The following is a 19961-nucleotide window of genomic DNA, read 5'->3' as shown; positions in this document are numbered from 1 at the left end:
GGTCTCTGGTCATTTCCTCGGTGAGACCTAAAGAGCGAAGGTCATGTTTCATCACCTCATCCCAGGTTTTCCTGGGTTTACCTCTTCCACAGGTTCCCTCAACTGCTAGGGTGTGGCACTTTTTCACACAACTATCTTCATCCATTCTTACCACGTGTCCATACCAGCGTAGACGTCTCTCTTGCACACAACAACTGATGCTTCTTAGGTCCAACTTTTCTCTCAAGGCACTTACACTCTGTCGGGTATGAACACTGACATTACACATCCATCGGAGCATACTGGCTTCATTTCTTGCGAGCTTACGCATATCCTCAGCAGTCACGGCCCATGTTTCACTGCCATGTAGCATGGCTGTTCGTACACAGTCTGCCTTTTACTCTGAGCGAGAGGCCTTTTGTCACCAGCAGAGGTAAGAGCTCTCTGAACTTTGCCCAGGCTATTCTTACTCTAGCAGTTGCACTTTCGGCACACCCACCCCCACTACTGACTTGATCACCTAGGTAACGGAAACTATCAACTATTTCTAGTTTTTCTCCCTGGAATGTGGCGGAAGATGGTCTCTGCGCATTTTCAGTGTTTATTGCACCAGATCTGCCACATACAAAAACTATATTCCTAGTTAGCCTTCCTTTGACATTACTGCACCTCTTATGTGTCCATAGCTTACACTTGGTGCATCTTATAGAGTTCCTACCTACGCCTTTTCTACAGATCGAGCAGGGCCATCTATCTGAAGGCGTTTGAGATTTGTCTACCTTCCTACTTATTAGGACTTTGGTTTTAGCTAGATTGACTCTGAGGCCCTTCAATTCTATTAGAGCAAGGTCATCAGCATAGAGGAGCTCCCAGGGGCATCCTTTCTTGAATTCCTCCGTTATTGCCTGGAGGACTATGATAAATAGGAGGGGGCTGAGGACTGAGCCTTGGTGGACCCCAACCTCCACCCGGAATTCTTCACTGTACACATTGCCAACCCTCACCTTACTAACAGCGTCCCTGTACATGGCACGCACAGCTCTCACTAACCGTTCATCTATCCCTAGTTTCCTCATTGACCACCAGATAAGGGAACGGGGGACCCTGTCAAAGGCTTTCTCCAAGTCAACGAAAGCCAGGAACAGAGTTTTATCTTTGGCTAGGTATTTCTCCTGCAGCTGTCTCACCAGAAATATGGCATCGGTGGTGCTTTTCCCTGGCACGAAACCAAACTGCATCTCGTCCAGGTTGACTCCCTCTCTCTAATCAGTTGGGCTATGACCCTTTCCGTGACCTTCATTACCTGATCCAACAGCTTGATACCTCTGTAGTTATTTGTATCTAGGGCGTCACCTTTACCTTTGTAGCAGTTGACTATTATGCTACTACACCAGTCATTGGGTATGACTCCTTCGTGTATCACCTGGTTAACTATATGGGTGATTAGGCTATAGCCGACACTGCCAGATATTTTGAGCATCTCAGCAGTAATTCCTGATGGGCCTGGGGCTTTCCCTGTCTTCATGCTTCTAATTGCCTTAACTACCATGGAACTGTCAACTCGGATAGCTGGTCCCTCTATTGGGTCGACATTCGGCAGACTCTTTTTATCCCATTCATTCTCTTTGTTGAGCAACCTTTCATAGTGGCATCTCCAAACCTCTCTCTCTTTGCATCCTCATTTAGCGCAAGTGAACCATCATCCATGCGAACATATTTCTCTCCTACCACATCACGATTCTCTCTCACACACTGTCTTGCAATACGAAACACCTCAAGTCTTTTGTCCTCACTGCGCAGAACATTGGCAAATTTTTTCCTATCTGCTTCCCCTCTGGCTAAATATACCTGTCTCCTAGCTTCTCTTTTCGCAGTCTGATACAATTCCCTACTACCACCATTCCTCCAGTCCTTCCAAGCCTGTCTCTTGTCTCTAATAGCCCTGTCTACAACATTGTTCCACCACCACGTTACCCTGGGACGAGATGGGACTTAGCTTCATCTACAGATCTGGTCAGTGGCACTCAGCAGATTGTCCCGTAGAAACCTCCAGCTGGTTTCCACATTATGTGATGCCATATCCCCTTCTATTTCGTCGAAAGCTTCGAGTAGGACTTCTCTAAATCTCCGTCCATTTACAGGATCTTTAAGTTTCCAGACCCTTCTCCTCCGAGCTGGTCTTCTTCTGGGCAGCCGTTTGGCCCTGATCCAGAAGTCGCTAACTAGCAGCAGTAGAAACACTGTAAAACTGAGAGGCGGTTATTTTTTAATTCACAGGGAGAAGAGTTCAACTTCTCTTTCATTGGGTAAAAGTGTCTCTCTTCAAAAATGTGACTGGGAATTAGGACAGCATTCATAACATTGTAAAACATATATGAAAGCCTCTATGTGGTAACTCAACCTACTGGAAATAGCAGACAAAATCACCTTAATATCTTAGAAAAGGAATGACACACAGAATATTGTTTAGGATAATAATAATAATCCTTTCTATTATAAGCACAAAACCTGCAATTTGGGTGAGGGAAGGGATGGAGCACAACTGGTACTTATTTTGACTCAGAAAGGAAAAGTTGACCTCTGTGGAATTTGAACTCAGAATGTAAAAATGGACAAATTGCTGTTTAGCATTTTGCCCATTGTGCTAACAATTTTGCCACCTTAATAATTCTTTGTACTACAGGCACCAAGCCTGAAATTTGGGACAGGGGGCTAGTTGATATCATCAACCCTATTATTCAACTACTATTTTCTTGACCTCCAAAAGGATGACAGGCAAAGTCAACCTTCACAGAATTTAAACACTGAACATGCAGATGAGCAAAAATGCTGTCAGGCATTTTTCCCAGCATGCTAACAATTCTGCTAGATTGCCACCTGAATAAATATAATAATAATAATAATAATAATCCTTTCTACAAAAGACATAAGGCCCGAAATTTTGGTGGTGGGGACTACTCAATTACATTGACCCCCAATACTACAGTGGTACCCCAAAAGGATGAAAGTCAAAGTCAACCTCAGCAGAATTTGAACTCAGAAAGTAAAGGTGGACAAAATGCTACTAAGCATTTTGCGCTGCATAATTATGATAATAATAATAATAATAATCACAACTAAAATACCTATGACCTGCCCAATCAGATCTGACCTGGGCTTGAACAACAATACCTCGTTTTTAGAAACCAATGCCACAAGAGGTTGTGTCTAAAATATGTGGACTGCAAAACATTTGATGGATACAGGCAAGATTTTGCTATGTCCAAAAGCATTTTATATTTTACTAAAATTTCTAAAGTTAACATTCGTTGAACAAAAATTATCATATGTACCTCAAATAACCACCCATTGGCATATTTCATATCTATGAGTCAGATTTAGAAACTTTAAAATGATAAAAACTAAGATCTGTTTTTCATAAAACAAAAATGAGAATAGGATCAAGTAAAAAATAAAATTAAACTAAAATAAAATCTGTAATTCAAAACAATTTAAATTAATATAAAGATTTGGGGGTTCAAATTTTAAACACCTTTTAGTTTTCCAAAAATTTCAATTCCACCCAATTTGAAATTTGATTACACCCACTGCCCTGATCACTTCCTGCAATACATTAACATGTTCAATATTATACAAATATATTTAGTACCAGATAAAATTTTAGAAATATAAATTTAAAATAGCTTGACTAATTTTAACCTGATTATTATTTTTCTATTTTACCTACCAATTTCTTCTAACTTTTTATGGATGAAGAGCTGTAGTTCCTATTTCTGATAGCAAGACTTGAAACTGCATTCCTGATTTATCTAGTTATAACTATTTTCAGTATATTATTGCACTGTACTGGACTATGCACACATGTACACACACACATACACACAACACACCATTAAGTTAACTGATCATGAATATTATTGTTATTGTTTGTACAGTACAAATGATAAAGTTTCGACTGAACCAAAAGTTCATAAATGCAGACAATTGAAGAAGTCTTGTTTAAGAAAGAATAATTTTAGACAAGAATGAATTAAACATTAGGTTCTCAAAACTTTGAGATATTAAAAAAGAAATTTAGACATCACAAAAAAATACAATTATTGTTAAAATACCTTTACAAAGTTATTTTTATTATACAATAGCATCAAAACTATATTAGCTGTTAGTGTGGTGTTTTATGCCAATTTTCAAAAGCTTATTCAAATTTCACTGTAAAATTTTAAGAAACAAAAAAAAATAAAACATCTCTGTAGTTAAACAGCCATGTATGTATGTATGTATGATAGAACCTAATCTCAGAACAATGGCAAAGTAGTTGTCTGGCACTATGAACTGCTAAAAAAATTAGAGATGATAAATGTTGAGATATGCTGGCAAACAAATGTTATTTTATGCAAAACATTTCTAAATTTCATCAATTTAATTATTATGGTATGCTCAGCTCTTAAGATCATAATAAAAGCAATGTTTAGGTTTCAATAATGAAAGAACATAAGAGAAGTGTTTTCTTGTTATACCAGGGCCCTTATTACTTTGGGGTATTTGGGGGTTTTGCTTTTTGGGGTTCTTTTTTTTTTTCTTTCAGAAACTCTATGGTGTTTTATTTGAAGGCAGTGTTTTTAGCAGAAATATAATTTTGAACAATTAATAAGACAAAATATAAATTCAACAAACATATTCGCCCATTACACATGTAAGCAAAAATATATAATCAACATTGAAATATGTATTAAATTCAGAAGAGAATCCCATATAAAGATAAATATGAATGCTTTTACTAAAAATCATAACAAAATCATATCGAAAAAACAACAGTGACGGTAGTGGGGGGGGGGATAACGCTTTGATTACATCAAAAGAAAATTATGACAACAGTTAAGATCATAACTCTTTAGGTTTTAGAAGCATCTAACTTTATCAAAAACTTGATTTAGAAATCCAACTGGAGAAATTTAGTAACGGATTTTCTATATAAATTAATTCTTCTGTTAGTAATAGTGGTTTTTGTTTTGGACATATTTATGAAGGGAGAGAACACTGTCAGGAAAAAAAAAAACTATAAAATACAAATTTGCACAAATTTTGCATGTTATTAAATCATACTAATGAATTAACTTTCTGTTGTTTTAATCAAGTTTACCATCATATCAGAGCAATCATTTCCTCAAAATAACGTTGAAGTTAAAATAGATTTTTATAAACTGCTATAAAAATAGGTGACTAAATGAAAACTCGTTGATGGTTCGCTAAAATAGAGTACCTAACTATACAATCATACAATAGATAAAAATACAATAAATTTTTGCTAATCTTTAATTTAAAATAAATGAATAAATATTGTCAATGTAGCTTAACATTAAGCTAAGGTTTTGTGTACAAGACAAATCAATGAATGGAAATGAAGATTAATGTTGCTGATAGCTGATGAACTCGGAGATGAAAATGATGAGTAAATAAAAATGTTTAGTAAATAGATGAAAGTGTGACAAATCTCATTCATACGTAGAAAAAGTTATATTAATATTATACCTTCAAGATCTTTTTTCTCTTCCTCTTGAAATATTTTGTTTTGTATTTTCACAAATGCACCAACTAGGATCAGATTTTCATTCATAACTATAAATATATTTTCATTTTAGACCCTCATTTGTACAATAGCAGATAAATGAAAACCCTCTGTGAAGATGACAAAGTTAAGAGACATGTTGCTGAGAACTGATAAGCCAACATAAAAGCAGCTAAAATATTACATCCTCATCTGAAGAATAACGAAAATAAACAGTTAGTCATCTAGGCTAGTTGCAACATTAAGGCATCCTTGCAAAATCCTGTTATGAAGCTACCTCAGTCTAGAGTAATTATTTGCTTGAATATCACAGTCTAAAGAAAAATAGGCTAGTTTTCTCTACATAATGTTCGTTGGGATTATTCCTCCTATAACTAAAATTTCTAACAAATATACATAACCCCAAAAATTATACAAAGAAAAAAAATAAAGCCTGTCATATGAAAAGAGCCTATGCTTCTGAGGCTTACACTGTCCCATAAGCAGCCATACCACTTTCACTAACAGTTAGCTTCTTTTTTTTAGAGATGTTTGCTGAGTTAGTGATTGGTATTTTCCTAGAACCCTTTGATTCAGATGTAAAACGCAACCTACAGAGCAATTCAGTTCCCAAACTGATAATTAACTTTCTTTTTAACAGTGTCCTAATCCACAAGTCTCATATTAGACTATGTACTTGAATTACTGGTAGCAGATATTTCTGTTTCAGCCGAAGGTTCTGTCATTTCTGGTGCACATTGACCAACCATCTGAGAATTGTATTCAGCTGTTTCCATCCTGAGAATGTGTGGAATTATGCTGTCTATCTGAACACTACCAGTTAAACCAGAGAAGAATAATTCTTCCATAATGCTTGGGTTAACTGAACGCAGTGGCGGTAAACGTAAAAGTAATTTTGAGAGTCTGTTTTGATTTTGTGGATGTAGTTCTTGGATATGATGCCGCAGTTCTATATGGGCCTTTTCTTGAAACCGCTCCACTTGCTTGCTTCCTTTGCATGTATTATCTGAGTAAGTAATAAAAAGAAACAAAAAAAAAATTTAAAGCTATATTTCAACAATGAGAAACACAAACATTTTAACAAGGATATTAACATCAACAACAATAATGAAAGATATCTTTTAACCCTTTCGTTACCAACCGGGCTGAAACCGGCTCTGGCTCTGTAGTATAAATGTCTTGTTTTCATAAGTTTTGAATTAAAATCTTCCACCAAACCTTACTCACAATTTATGTTCCTAACACTAGCTTAATGATAACTAAGTTATTTTACTAAATTCTTTGTTATATTTAAAGTAATTGAAAGAAACACAGAGCATCTCGAAATAAATACAGTAACGAAAGGGTTAAATGATAGAATGACCATGTTAGTCTTGGTAGATAACCTCAATTGCTGGAGGTATGATAAAAATACAGTCTGTCCTAAAAGGGGCTGGCAATATGAAGGGAATCCAGCCACAAAATCTATGCTATAAATACATGATAATAATGATTGGTGATTTGCTTGTGTGCATAAAGTGGTTGGTGTAAGGAAGCGCATCCAGCCATAGAAACCATGGCAAATCAGTCACTGGTGCATGATGCAGTCCTTGGACCCACTAGATTCTGTTAAACTGTTCGACCTATGCCAGCATCATCATCATCATCATTATCGTTTAACGTCCGTTTTCCATGCTAGCATGGGTTGGACGGTGCAACTGGGGTCTGGGAAGCCAGAAGTTGCGCCAGGCCCAGTCTGATCTGGCAGTGTTTCTACAGCTGGATGCCCTTCCTAACGCCAACCACTCCCTGAGTGTAGTGGGTGCTTTTTACGTGCCACCTGCACAGGTGCCAAACGAGGCTGGCAAACGACCACGATTGGATGGTGCTTTTTACGTGCCACCGGCACGGAGGTCAGTCGGGGCGGCGCTGGCAATGGCCACATTCGGATGGTTCTCTTATGTGCCATCGGCACTAGTATCACAGCTACAATTACCATTGATGTTGATCGATTTCGATTTTCATTTTGAGAAACATGAAACATGGATATTAAATGGTGATGAACGAAGTGTCAAATGCTGAAGGACCACAAGTAGCAAGTCACTATTGTCCAACCCAGTTTCCCTAATGATTCCTGTCATATCCTAATGTATTATTTCATGCATCTCAGGTTGACTTGAAATGCTTGCAATACCAATCTACCCTGTTTTGACTTTGAGGGCTTGCAGAGTCTCAATGAATATTTTTCTAGACTTTCTTTACCGAACCTATTCCCATGTGTCAAACATTTGTTTCTCAGAACTTTCTTACCTGTTTATGCTTTCCCTCCAACTACTAACCTGCAAGAATTAATATATTGCAACAGTAAATATATTTTTTCACCTAATTTTTCTTATACCTTGATCCAGAAAGGACTGAAAGTATAGCGGAAATAACTTTTCTCTACATCATCATCATTGTTTAACATCCGTTTTCCACGCTGGCATGGGATGGATGGTTTGACTGGGGACTGGCAAGCCAGGAGGCCACACCAGACTTCAATATGATCTAGCAATGTTTCTACAGCTGGATGCCCTTCCTAACACCAACCACTCAAGAATGTAGTGGGTGCTTATTACATGTCACTGGTAAGGGAGTCAGTCAGGTGGTAGTGGCATCAGCCACGTTCAGATGGAGCTTTTTACGGGCCACCGGCACAGGAGTCAGTCAGGGCAGGGATGCTGGCATCGACCACGTTTGGATTGTGCTTTTTACATTCCACTGACACGGGGAGCCAGTCAGGCGGCACTGGCAACGACCCACGCATGAATGGTGCTTAATGCATGCCACCAGCATGGGAGCCAGTCAGGCGGCACTGGTATCAGCCACAACTACAATTTCCATTTGATTTTGGTTTACTTGACTCAAGAGGTCTTCTCAAGCACAGTATGTCGCCTGACGATTCAAAGGTACTTTTTAAATAGGCTGGTTATGTAACACTGGTGTAGACTACAGCTGTGAGCTCACTTTCCTTGCCAGATCTTCTCAATCAGCCTATCTCTAGAGGTCTCGCTCTTTTGTCATTGCCTCTGTGAAGCCCAACGTTCGAAAGTCATGCTTCTCTACTTCATCCCATGTCTTTCTGGGTCTCCTTCTTTCACGAGTTCCTTCCACTGTTAAAGAGTGACATTTCTTCACACAGCTCTCCTCATCCATACATAGCACATGACCATACCAGCACAGACGTCTCTCTTGCACACCACATATGATGCTTCTTATGTCTAGCATTTCTCTCACGGTGCTTACACTCTGTCATGTGTGCACACTGACAATACACATCCAGCAGATCATATAGCTTCTACACATGTCTTCAGCAGTCATGGCCCATGTTTCACTGCTGTGTAGCATGGCAGTTTGCACACATGCATTATACAACCTACCTTTCACTCTGAGTGAGAGGCCCTTTGTCACCAGAAGAGGTAGGAGCTTTCTGAATTTTGATCAGGCTATTCTTATTCTAGTGGCAAATGCTCTCTCAGCATCTACCCCTACAACAGACTTGGTCACCTAGGTAATGGAAGCTATCAACTACTTCTAGTTTTTCCCTCTGGCATGTGATGGAATCAGTTTTCTGAGCATCTGCAGTGTTTATTGCATCTGTGCATCTGCCACACACAAATGCTATTTTCCTTGTTAACCTTCCTTTGATGCTGCTGCACCTCTTATGCATCCATAGCTTACACTGGGTACATCTTATGGAGTTTCTTCCTACACCTTTTCTACAGATCGAGCAGGGCCATCTACCTGAAGGGGTTTGCGATGTGTTTGCCTTCCTACTCACTAAGACTTTGGTTTTTGCAACAGTGACTCTAAGGCACTTCGACTCTAAACCTTGCTTCCATACCTGAAATTTCTTCTCTAGTTCTGGTAGTGATTCCGCTATGAGAGCAAGGTCATCAGCATAGAGGGGTCTGAGGGCTGATCCTTGGTGAACCCTTACTTCTACCTGGAATTCTTCGCTATAATCATTGCCAACTTTTACCTTACTAACTGCATCCCTATACAGGGCCTGTACAGCTCTTATTAACCACTCGTCAATCCCTAGTTTCTGCATCACCCACCAGATTAGGGATCAGGGGACCCTGTCAAAGGCTTTCTCCAAGTCAACAAAAGCCAAGTATAGAGGTTTATCTATGGCTAGGAATTTCTCCTGCAAGCTCTCTCATTTACTCTTTTACTTGTTTCAGTCATTTGACTGCGGCCATGCTGGAGCACCGCCTTTAATCGAGCAACTCGACCCCGGGACTTATTCTTTGTAAGCCCAGTACTTATTCTATCGGTCTCTTTTTGCCGAACCGCTAAGTGACGGGGACATAAACACACCAGCATCGGGGACACTCACACAAACATATATATATACATATATACGATGGGCTTCTTTCAGTTTCCGTCTACCAAATCCACTCACAAGGCTTTGGTCGGCCTGAGGCTATAGTAGAAGACACTTGCCCAAGGTGCCACGCAGTGGGACTGAACCCAGAACCATGTGGTTGGTAAACAAGCTACTTACCACACAGCCACTCCTGCGCCTAAATATATTTCTTTAAAAGTCTGAGTATAGCTCAATGAAATGGAAATAAAACTAATATAAAAACTCTAGAGGAATACCAACATAAAAGAAACAAATTCATTATTAGCAACAGAAGCAGTGTTGGTTCAGAACAACATTCTCATGCAGTTGTATAGTGGATTTTAAGCTTTCTCAACATGACTACAACAGTTCTGTGGCTTTCTCTAAGTGTAGCCAATGTTGATATGCAGAATGCTATTGTTTTTGATAGATGATAGTTCAAACCATCAGAGTAGTGACTAATTAACTGAAATATCGGTTTCAAATATTTGTACAATGCCAGCAATTTTGGAGGAAGGAGTAAGTCGGTTATATAAAGCCCCTTGATCAACTGGTACTTATTTTGTCGACGCTGAAAGGATAAAAGGCAAAGTCAACCTTGGTGGGATTTGAACCTGGGGCATAAAGGTGGACAAAATGCCATTAAGAATTTTCCCTGGCATGGTAATGATTCTGCCAACTCACTACCCTACTAATTAACTGAAATATCAACATGAAAGCTTTGCAATAGTTACACTGCATAAATTAACATGAATTAAATAGCAAATTGATTGAGTAATGAACTCTTTAAAGCTTATTAAGATTATAATGCTTTTAACCAATAAATATTTGAAATTAAAGAAATTTATATTAAAAAAAATGTTTGACTGACCAGGACAAAATAATGTCATGGCTTTTAAATAAGCATATTCTGTATTGTTGACTTGAAGATTTTCCATTGTGTGAACATAACTCTGTAGTTTAATTATGTGTTCTGTGACCAATTTGGCTCGTTCACTGTTGTTTTTATCTGAAAAATTGTCAAAAGTTACAAATTAGATAACTGATTTTTCTGAAAAGAATAATGTTAATTTTTGTGAAATATGTCAAAGATAAATCAATATGCCAAAAATAAATCAGGGAAGTCCTTTTTGCTGTTAAGCTATTAACCAAAACTAAATTAAGAGCTACTATTATTAGAGGTCAGAATAGTCTTACTTAAAAGAGAGTGATGTGAATGAAGTGAAGTGGCATTTATTAGGAGCTTCATATGAAAACAGAATAAATAAATAAATAAATAAAAATGCAGCTAAATGTGATGATTCACATGATTTAACCTATCTATCAAGCAATTCCCTCATCATTTAATCATATCCACAGAGAAACTAAGTATCTTTTTGCAGATTGCAGTAATCCATAACAACAGATGATGGTCGTCATAGCAACAGTCCTATGGCAGTCTGTTTTTTTATACCCAGATGTCAGATACACGAAAAAAACAAAAACAAAAAAAGGAAACCTCATATTCATGGCTAGAATTTTAGCATATGAATTTTAGTCTAAAATTGACCTCAGCAACATTTCATTCTGGTTCCATAACAAGTATCATAATATCCTTTAGTTGATTGCATATATCACTATGATACTTCATATATCTTAGCATCTTAAGACTAGAAATATTTATTACTACGTCTTTTCATTTGAATTGGTTTGTTCTAACTTAGAACTAAAATTACTTGAGAGATTAACTATATTCCAAATATGTTTTACAATCATAAGTTTCATTTTTAATCTCTTCTCATTATTATCTTTCATCTCCTCACTTTTAACCTCTTAAAATAGGGGTGACACAATTTTCACATTCTTCTATTTTAGCAATGCTTGGCTTTTTTTTTTTTTTGCTAGTTTAGAAATTTGTATATTGTTCTTCATTTGAATGTTTTCCTAACTAATAACAATCAAACAACAGTATATCAAGATAAGCAAAATATGATTTGCCCCAGAGCAAAATTGTTCTGATTATCAGTTTTGAAATTAGCACATTAATAGTGGTGTGTGTGTGTGTATGTATGTATGTATGTATGTGTGTGTGTGGCTATATATATATATATATATACCGGAGTAAACACATAAATGTGAAACAAGGTGGAAAAAAGAGTACTCAAATACCAGTGGTAGAGTAATATGCTTTATTTAAAGCAGCAGAAAATTCAACAAAATCTGTTACTCTGAGTTTCTCGTTGCCGTTCATCAGACAGTTTTTGCTAGAATGGAACCGATATATCAATTCAATCTAGACTCTTACAAACGCTACGCCTTTAAAAAAATGGACTTGTTTGATTGGCCCTTTAGAAATAACGGTCAATCTTCGAGCGATAAACAAAAAAAGCTCAAAAATATATGTATATATATATAAAAAATTATAAAAATTATATATAGTATAGACATGGCTGTGTGGTAAGAAGCTTGCTTCCCAACCACATGGTTCCAGCTTAAGTCCCACTGCGTGGCACCTTGGGCAGGTGTCTTCTGCTATAGCCTCAGGCCAACCAAAGCCTTGTGGATTTGGTAGATGGAAACTGAAAGAAGCCTATTGTATATATATTCTTACATAAGTATATATCTATGCTTGTGTCTTTCAGTGTTTGTCCCCCACCACCATTTGGTAACTGGTATTGGTGTGTTTATGTCCCTTTAACTTAGCAGTTTGGCAAATGATACTGATAGAATAAGGCTTAACAAGTAAGTCCTGGGGTTGATTTTTTTTGACTAAAAACCTTTCAAGGTGGTGTTCCAGCATGGCAACTCATGACCAAAATAAGTAAAAGAATGAAAGAATATATATATATATATATATATATATATATATATATATATATCTTGTATAATGAAAAAAAAAGGGCATCATTAAGTTACACTGACAGTTTCAGTTTCTATGCTTAACGTAAAAACCCATGTAATTTATGCACTTTTTTCACAAAAACAGAAATAAACTTTAGTGGGTGCATAACTAACATGAATAGATCGTTTCCAGAATTTTTTAGAAATTTTTTTGTTTTTCGTTGAAAAATGTTGTACAAATGTAAACATTCATACCGGAAGTTGACTCATTTAATGTCAGAATACGTTTTTTACAGAAAAAATATGAAGTTGACTTTTATTTATGCTGGATGGTATAATGCTTACTTTCTCTGTATAAATTTACTAAAACCATTAAGTGATTAACTACTTTTTGAAGTTTAATGTTCATGCTGGTAATCAGTCAGGCCATATTTTACTGTATCTAATGCTGATGACCTAATTCATCCTTGCACATGTAAACTTACTTAAGTGAATATGGCTTAGTGTTCCTACAGAAACCTTCATTTACCTTTTACGATGTTTAACCCTTTAGTGTTCAGATTATTCAATCAAACATAATGCCTATTGATTCCCATTGATTTGAATTAATCATGCATTATCTCATATCTTCAAGATCTTGATGGTGTAATTACTTAATGTAGAATAACATTGTAGGGTAGGTGTGAGAGCCTGGATCTGGTCAGTTTGAACATAAAACAGATTAGCTATTTTGGCCGGATATGGCCGGTTTAAATACTAAAGGGTTAATGCCGTTTCACATTAATGTTACATTATGCAGCAATCTTATGTTCTCTTCATAGAACACTTGTAATGTATGTATCACCAGTTCTTTTGGTATAGTAGATTTTTGCTATTCTCGTTTATGTCTCTTAAATTTTACACCTCTTTTGTTCAATAAACATTGAATTAAACTTGCAAAGCTGTTTATTTTCTCCTTTCGATTTTTAATGTTTATTTTAGTGGGTCACCAAACTTTCAGTTTGGTCTCCCAGCTAAAACGGTAACGACAAATTTTTAAGTTTGCTTGACATTTTGTAAGTGTGGAAGGGATTAAAATTTTGATATTCTGTATCAAAAGTTCCAACAAGAAGGCGGAAAATCAGAGCTTGAGACAAGACATTTTCAACCAATCAGAATTCTGTTTACATAATCAGTTTGATCGGTCACCTTCCTCTGTCGGTTGGGTAAAGTGTCATCCAAGCTGATGTTTATTGGTAAATAAACTTATTTTGCAATACTTGTGCATATTCATCAGCTTTGGAAGACATACAGAAGTATGCTAAAGATCGAGCATAATCTCTTGTGGGCAAGAAATGTAAAATAAAGTTTAGTATAAACAACACAAACACTTCATAATTTAATAGCTTTCAATGTGTTAAACAGAAATTATTTTCATTCAATGAAAATTTAATAAAATCTAATTATAAGTGAAATTATGCTAAATACAACTAAATTGAAAATCTTTTCCTCCAGCCATATCAGCAATTTTGAAAACTTTTGGGTGCAAATTTTACATGAGTAGAAGCTTTTTTAACAATTTTTATCCTGAAAATCACCTGTGTAAATTACACAGGTGTGCAAATTACAAGGGTTTTTATGGTAATAACAACAGGTGACAGAACAATACAAAGACATAGTCTGTAGATTAAAACTGAAGACATAACTTGATTATAATCCACTGGAAATCTAGCTATGAGACATTTTGTCACAGCTGTCTATCTTGTGTAGTTAATTTGAAGCTGTTTTCCTAGGCATCAGACATTTTAATGTTTCAATTTCTGTGTCTCCCTCTCTGTGTATGAGAGTATTTCCTCTTTATGTGTATTAAGAGTAGAAAGTCTTTATATCAATTGTGTTATTGTAATGTCTCTATCTCTCCCACTTCTGCACGTGTATGCAAGCACCAAAAAGGTATTGCCACAAAAAACAGGCTGAATACTCAGTCAGCTGTGTTAAATGAAATCCTTTATAATTAATTGTTCACAGGTCTCCACAGGCTCAATTCAAAGTGTCAGTGACTAAACAACCACAGACTAATCATCTCCTATATTAAAGAGATCCTCCACAAATGAACTGAGAAAACAGTTGTGCTATGAGGGTACTAGAAGCATATGTGAGCAAGGTAGCTACACTATTTGAAAGAACAAAAAAAAAAAAAATGGACAAGGAAGTGTATCAAAAAGCGAAGTAAAAGAATGGTAGAAGTAACCAGTAGTCGAGGTAGTTCAAAGAATTGAGAGGAAGTGATGAGTTCAGATTTAAGACTATTAAGATCCACAGATGAGTTGACAAAATGTATTGTAGTTCATGTTATCATAAAAAATTGGAAGTTAAAGTTAGTATAAAGCTAAAGTAAAAATCAAAGTATCAAAACTGAAAAACAATTTTTTTTTTTTTTTATATTTACCAAACGACAATGGTGACTGTAGATGATTTAGAATAGCTCCAAGTATTGTGGACAGATACATTGCTTGGGAACATTGAGCAAGACCAAGTACAAACATTTCACACCAACAACTCCGTACAAGAAGCATCTGAGTATCTGCACTGAAATAGTTAAATAATAGAAGTAAATACAATTTCTAAATCAATTTATTTTTAAAATGTTACTCATGATAAAGAAAGGGTTATTTTAAAACAGCTAATCAATGGGGAAATTTATCTGTATGATCCTCTAATGAATGACTCTGAATGAAAATCCAAGTAAGCAAAATAATAGAAGAAAAATTTGATTCTATTCAAGTTTATGTGAAAAATGAATTTTTTTAATAAAAAAAAAAATGCAATTTAGTGAAACAAAAGTTATTAACTATGGCATATTTAAAAAAGGAATTCAGTTAATAAAAGGATAATCAATGATCCAAAAATAGAGGGATATGGGAAATGTAAATATAAAAGGGTATTCATGTGTAGCCAGCTATTCATTTTATTTAATGTATATACACTGTGGATGGACCAGTTTCTGCGATATTTATCCTGAGATAAGACCTGTAATGAACATGTCATATACACACAGCCAACCATATGCTTGGATGATCTGTCACTCCCAATACAGGAAACAGTCAATAATACATTCACTTATATAACTGCTGGGCTGAATAAAAACCTGGTGTATGCAATTGGCTAAAACATCATTGAAAAGGTTGAAATGCATCTGGCATTCTTGCTGATAGCTGCTGGGGCAATTTTTCATCTTCCTCTCCAATATTTGTTTTTAACATTTGTTATCAATTAATAATGCTTGTGTTGCAAATAAATTTTTTTTAACAAGCACACTTGGTAATCATGACATCAATACCTATTTCGGCACTGTTAATCTATATATCGCTGGTAGAGATGACTTGCTGCTATCTCTGGTGATTGAGCAACCATCATTGACAAGGCCACAGAAGGCTGAAATCATGTGATCTGGTGGGTTCAGTGCTGGAGACAGCAGGGATTTATCTCCCCACTAGCACAAGAGTGCATTTTGTGCCAAAAACCAACATGGACATTTCTCTCATGGTAGCTACAACAGTTTGCTTGTTCTAACAGAATATTCACTTTTGAGATAAACATTACCTTTTGATATTAATATAGGAATTAAGTTATATGGCCAGTTGTAAAGTGACCAACGGTTTTGCATCCATAAAGCACTTAGCCTTATAGACGTGTCAGTCTCCAATGGTTATATATCCACAGACACTATAGTCTGACAAGCCATCTATAAGGCTCAGCACTTTATGGATGCGAAACCATTGGTCACTTTACAACTGGCCATATAATTTACTTCCAGTAAATACATTACTGCTCTAACTTTTAGAGCATGCTTCTTTTTCAGATATATGATCCATTGATGATATACATATAAGAGAGAGAGAGAGAGAGATGATGCTTTAGATAAGCTGATAGTAAACTTATGTCATCTAAAACTCTAAAAGGTCTCACATGTAATGATATAAATTATGAATGTACTAAATGGTTTTGCCTAAAACTGAAAACATGGCTAATGCTTTTGGGGTTGTAAAATCATATTCAGTTAGGAAAATGATGAAACTAACAAAAAGTAAAGAAACTGTAATAATATCCTGTATTAAGGGCTCAGATTTTAAACTGTAAATATTAAAGATATGTCAAGCCTATTTCATACATTTTATCACATACTAACTTAAGAATTCATATGTTGAAAGAGTAATTCACAAAATGAGCAACTATTTTTGAAATCCAAGGGTAGAAACTTACTTGAGAAGTTGGAAAGCTGGTATTGAGCGGACCCAGTGCATTGAGAGAAACAGCAGTCGCGAAGCACTTTCACAGATATACTGGACATTCAAATAGGCAGGCATTGGTGATGGCGTATTTAGATTAAAAAGGAAGTTTGTTGCAGATAGGAGATTACCTGAGAAGAAACATACTAATTAGAATTTTTCATTGAATAAATAAACATACAATTAAAATTAAAAATCAAAATAGAAATCTATAATGCAAAATAGTCTATTGGTCTTTTGATGCTTCCACACAGCATAGACAATAAGATGTTATGAAGATAGAAATTATGCAATTGTTTTTCTGGTTCTATTGAACTTAAAAAGATATTTTTGACAATTAACCCTTTAATGAAACTTGTATCTTTTGCCTAGCAATGGACCAGCTGCAATTCTTCCCAATAGATTAATCCAAGTCTTGTCCACTTGGAGATCAGACTCAAATCAAACCCCACAACAACTTGATTATTTTATATCCATTAGAAAATATTTTTAAATGTCCAGAATTTCTCCTCCAGGTGGCTAAAAGAAATTCCCCAAAACTACACCTGGTCGATTTTTGCTCTTATTACATTTTCTTGTTTCTTTAATTTAACAACTTCCATATCTAAGCAAATGTTACCATGATAATATCATGTTTTATCAGTTCTAACATACCATTGTGACGCAAACAAGGGAATCTCCTTAATACTTTCACTCTATATAATAATGGTCTAACATCAGTACATATAAAGCTGGCATCCTAGACAAATCAGGTTTTCAATTTAGAGTTCATTTAATCGAGATAATTGCATTAGCTTTCTCATGTAGCATTGCAATCCGGTACTGCAAAGTTAATTTGGTTCCAACAGGAGATATTGAGGTTTCATTTAACTGTTTCCAATTGATTGAAACCCACTGGAGTCTTCTTTTGATCCAAATGGAGATTATCTTGCATAATTTTTACAGAAACCGGTTTACACGAAACTAAGTTTAGAAAGTACAACTGCTAATCATTATTGTAATAGTTTCGTCAAATTTTCAAGTCAGTATCCCATATGATTCAAATTACCTCCCCCTTGTTTACATTCTTTCTCAACAATATGACTATTCTTGCCTTGACAGAAAAAGATGTTATTGCTTGTTCATCAATTCCAGTATATAACAATCATTACAAAATAAGTCTAACAATTGTTTAGAGACTTTATAAAACAGTTATATAAATCAAACGATTCACTTTTCATCATATGTCATGGTCATCAATACCTTCCAGTCATCTAATATTCATACTGAAAGTTCTCTATGCACCTTATATGGGCTTAGTGAGTTCTTTGGTCGTTGTTGAATTTTATGCCTTATTTTTCATTGCTAGACAGAGATTGGAATGTATTCTTGGATGCAAATCTAGGCAAAATAGAAGCTAGTATACAAAGAGTGAGATGTAAAAGTCTCTTACATTTGATCTACTTTATCTCTCTAATCACTTTGTTTTCATTTCCTGAAGATCAGTTTAATATTTTTGTTTTTTTAAGTATCACTACCACTAATTATTGATTTCAAATTTTGGTAGAAGGCCAGTAATTTAGGGGTGGTACTTACTTTATCAACCTCGAAAGGATGAAAGGCAAAGTCGACCTTGGCGGAATTTGAACTCAGAACGTAATGGCAGACGAAATGCCACTAAGCATTCTGCCCAGTATGTTAACATTTCTGCCATTTTGCCACCACTAATTAATATGATTACTACTTCTGGTCAATTCTTGTTTTAAGTTTGTCAGCTGGTCTAATAAACTCTTCCCTTGTCAATATTGACATATTTAATTTCCAACAATCAGGATCCCTTTTATAAACCTTTGTCTAGTCTGACTTAATTAATCAGTATTTTGTGGTTCAAATACAATACTACTTTAAACTGTCAATATCTAGCTAATTCTTGATCTGCTGAGCTAACAAATATTCTACCTAAGTAAGACTTGTCATTCACTTTTTCTATTAGGCCAGGTCCATACTGGTTTTTGTGCAAAAATCCAGTTGGAAGAAATAGAGAAAATATAAGAGACTTTTACATCTCACTCTTTGTACACAAGCTTCTATTTTGCTAAGATCCAAGAATACATTCCAATCTCTGCTTAGCAATAAAAAAAAATGAGACCTCACCAGGAAAGGCTCAACAACAACCAAAGAGCGCACTAAGCCCGTATAAGGTGCATAGAGAACTTTCAATATGAATGACACCCACCTTTTCAACATAAAGCATGATTTATCCCCTAGGGTAAACCAGTATCTTTGAAACCCTCAGTAAATGCAATTTTACCAGAGCGGCTGTTTCTCTTGTATTCAACTAAACATACACTCATACCATCTATTCAGTTGTCATTAAAGGACAGTTAGTGAACTGACTATTGTGTCAGACAGTGTAATAAACATCCAGGTTTTTCATAATGATAATTGATTTAAATGATGATAATTGATTTAAATGACTATAAATTTTAACCAGTATTTATCAACCCCAAGGAATGAAAAGCAGAGTCACCTTTAACAAGATTTAAAATCACTTTTTTCCGAAATATAAGCTATTTAAAATAAATAAACAGATTAAATAAGGCCAAGCTATATGAAAAAATTTAATGAATGAAATTCACTGATTCTTACCTTCTATTTCTAAAACTGGTTCATCTGTTTCTGCATTCTCTCCCTAGAACAAGAATGTATTATAGTATGTATCTGTGTGTATGTGTGTGGCTGCACCAGGCTCCAATCCTGCCAGATCAAGATTGGAGCCTGGTGCAGACATCTGGTTCACCAGCCCTCAGTCAAAGTCGTCCAACCCATGCTAGCATGGAAAGCGGACGTTAAACGATGATGATGATGATATATATACATACTGAATCTGATTTTTTAAAAATGGTTTTAAACTGAAGGCCTTAAACCTCATCAACTAATTAATTCTGGATGTGTCATGTATAACAATTTGCTTGGTATT

At 35.7% G+C, this 19961-nt stretch overlaps 1 protein-coding gene across 8 annotated transcripts in view; it reads right to left on the bottom strand.

Moving 5' to 3' along the window:
• Window positions 1-4168: 4168 nt before the first annotated feature.
• LOC115212530 (orphan steroid hormone receptor 2) overlaps window positions 4169-19961 on the bottom strand; it is a 204607-nt gene continuing 188814 nt past the window's right edge. For all 8 annotated transcript variants that reach the window (XM_029781356.2, XM_029781357.2, XM_029781361.2 and 5 more), the window contains 5 exons: window positions 19631-19673; window positions 16977-17133; window positions 15163-15302; window positions 10786-10923; window positions 4169-6551 (listed from right to left, as the gene is read on the bottom strand). In XM_029781356.2, coding sequence (XP_029637216.1) covers window positions 6214-6551; window positions 10786-10923; window positions 15163-15302; window positions 16977-17133; window positions 19631-19673 — 816 coding nt within the window. In that variant the 3' untranslated portion in view covers window positions 4169-6213. The remainder of the gene's footprint in view (window positions 6552-10785; window positions 10924-15162; window positions 15303-16976; window positions 17134-19630; window positions 19674-19961) is intronic.

The sequence above is a fragment of the Octopus sinensis genome, linkage group LG1 (genome assembly GCF_006345805.1).
Source record: "Octopus sinensis linkage group LG1, ASM634580v1, whole genome shotgun sequence".
Classification (NCBI taxonomy): Eukaryota; Metazoa; Mollusca; class Cephalopoda; order Octopoda; family Octopodidae; genus Octopus; species Octopus sinensis.
This window is presented reverse-complemented; position numbering and strand designations above follow the sequence as displayed.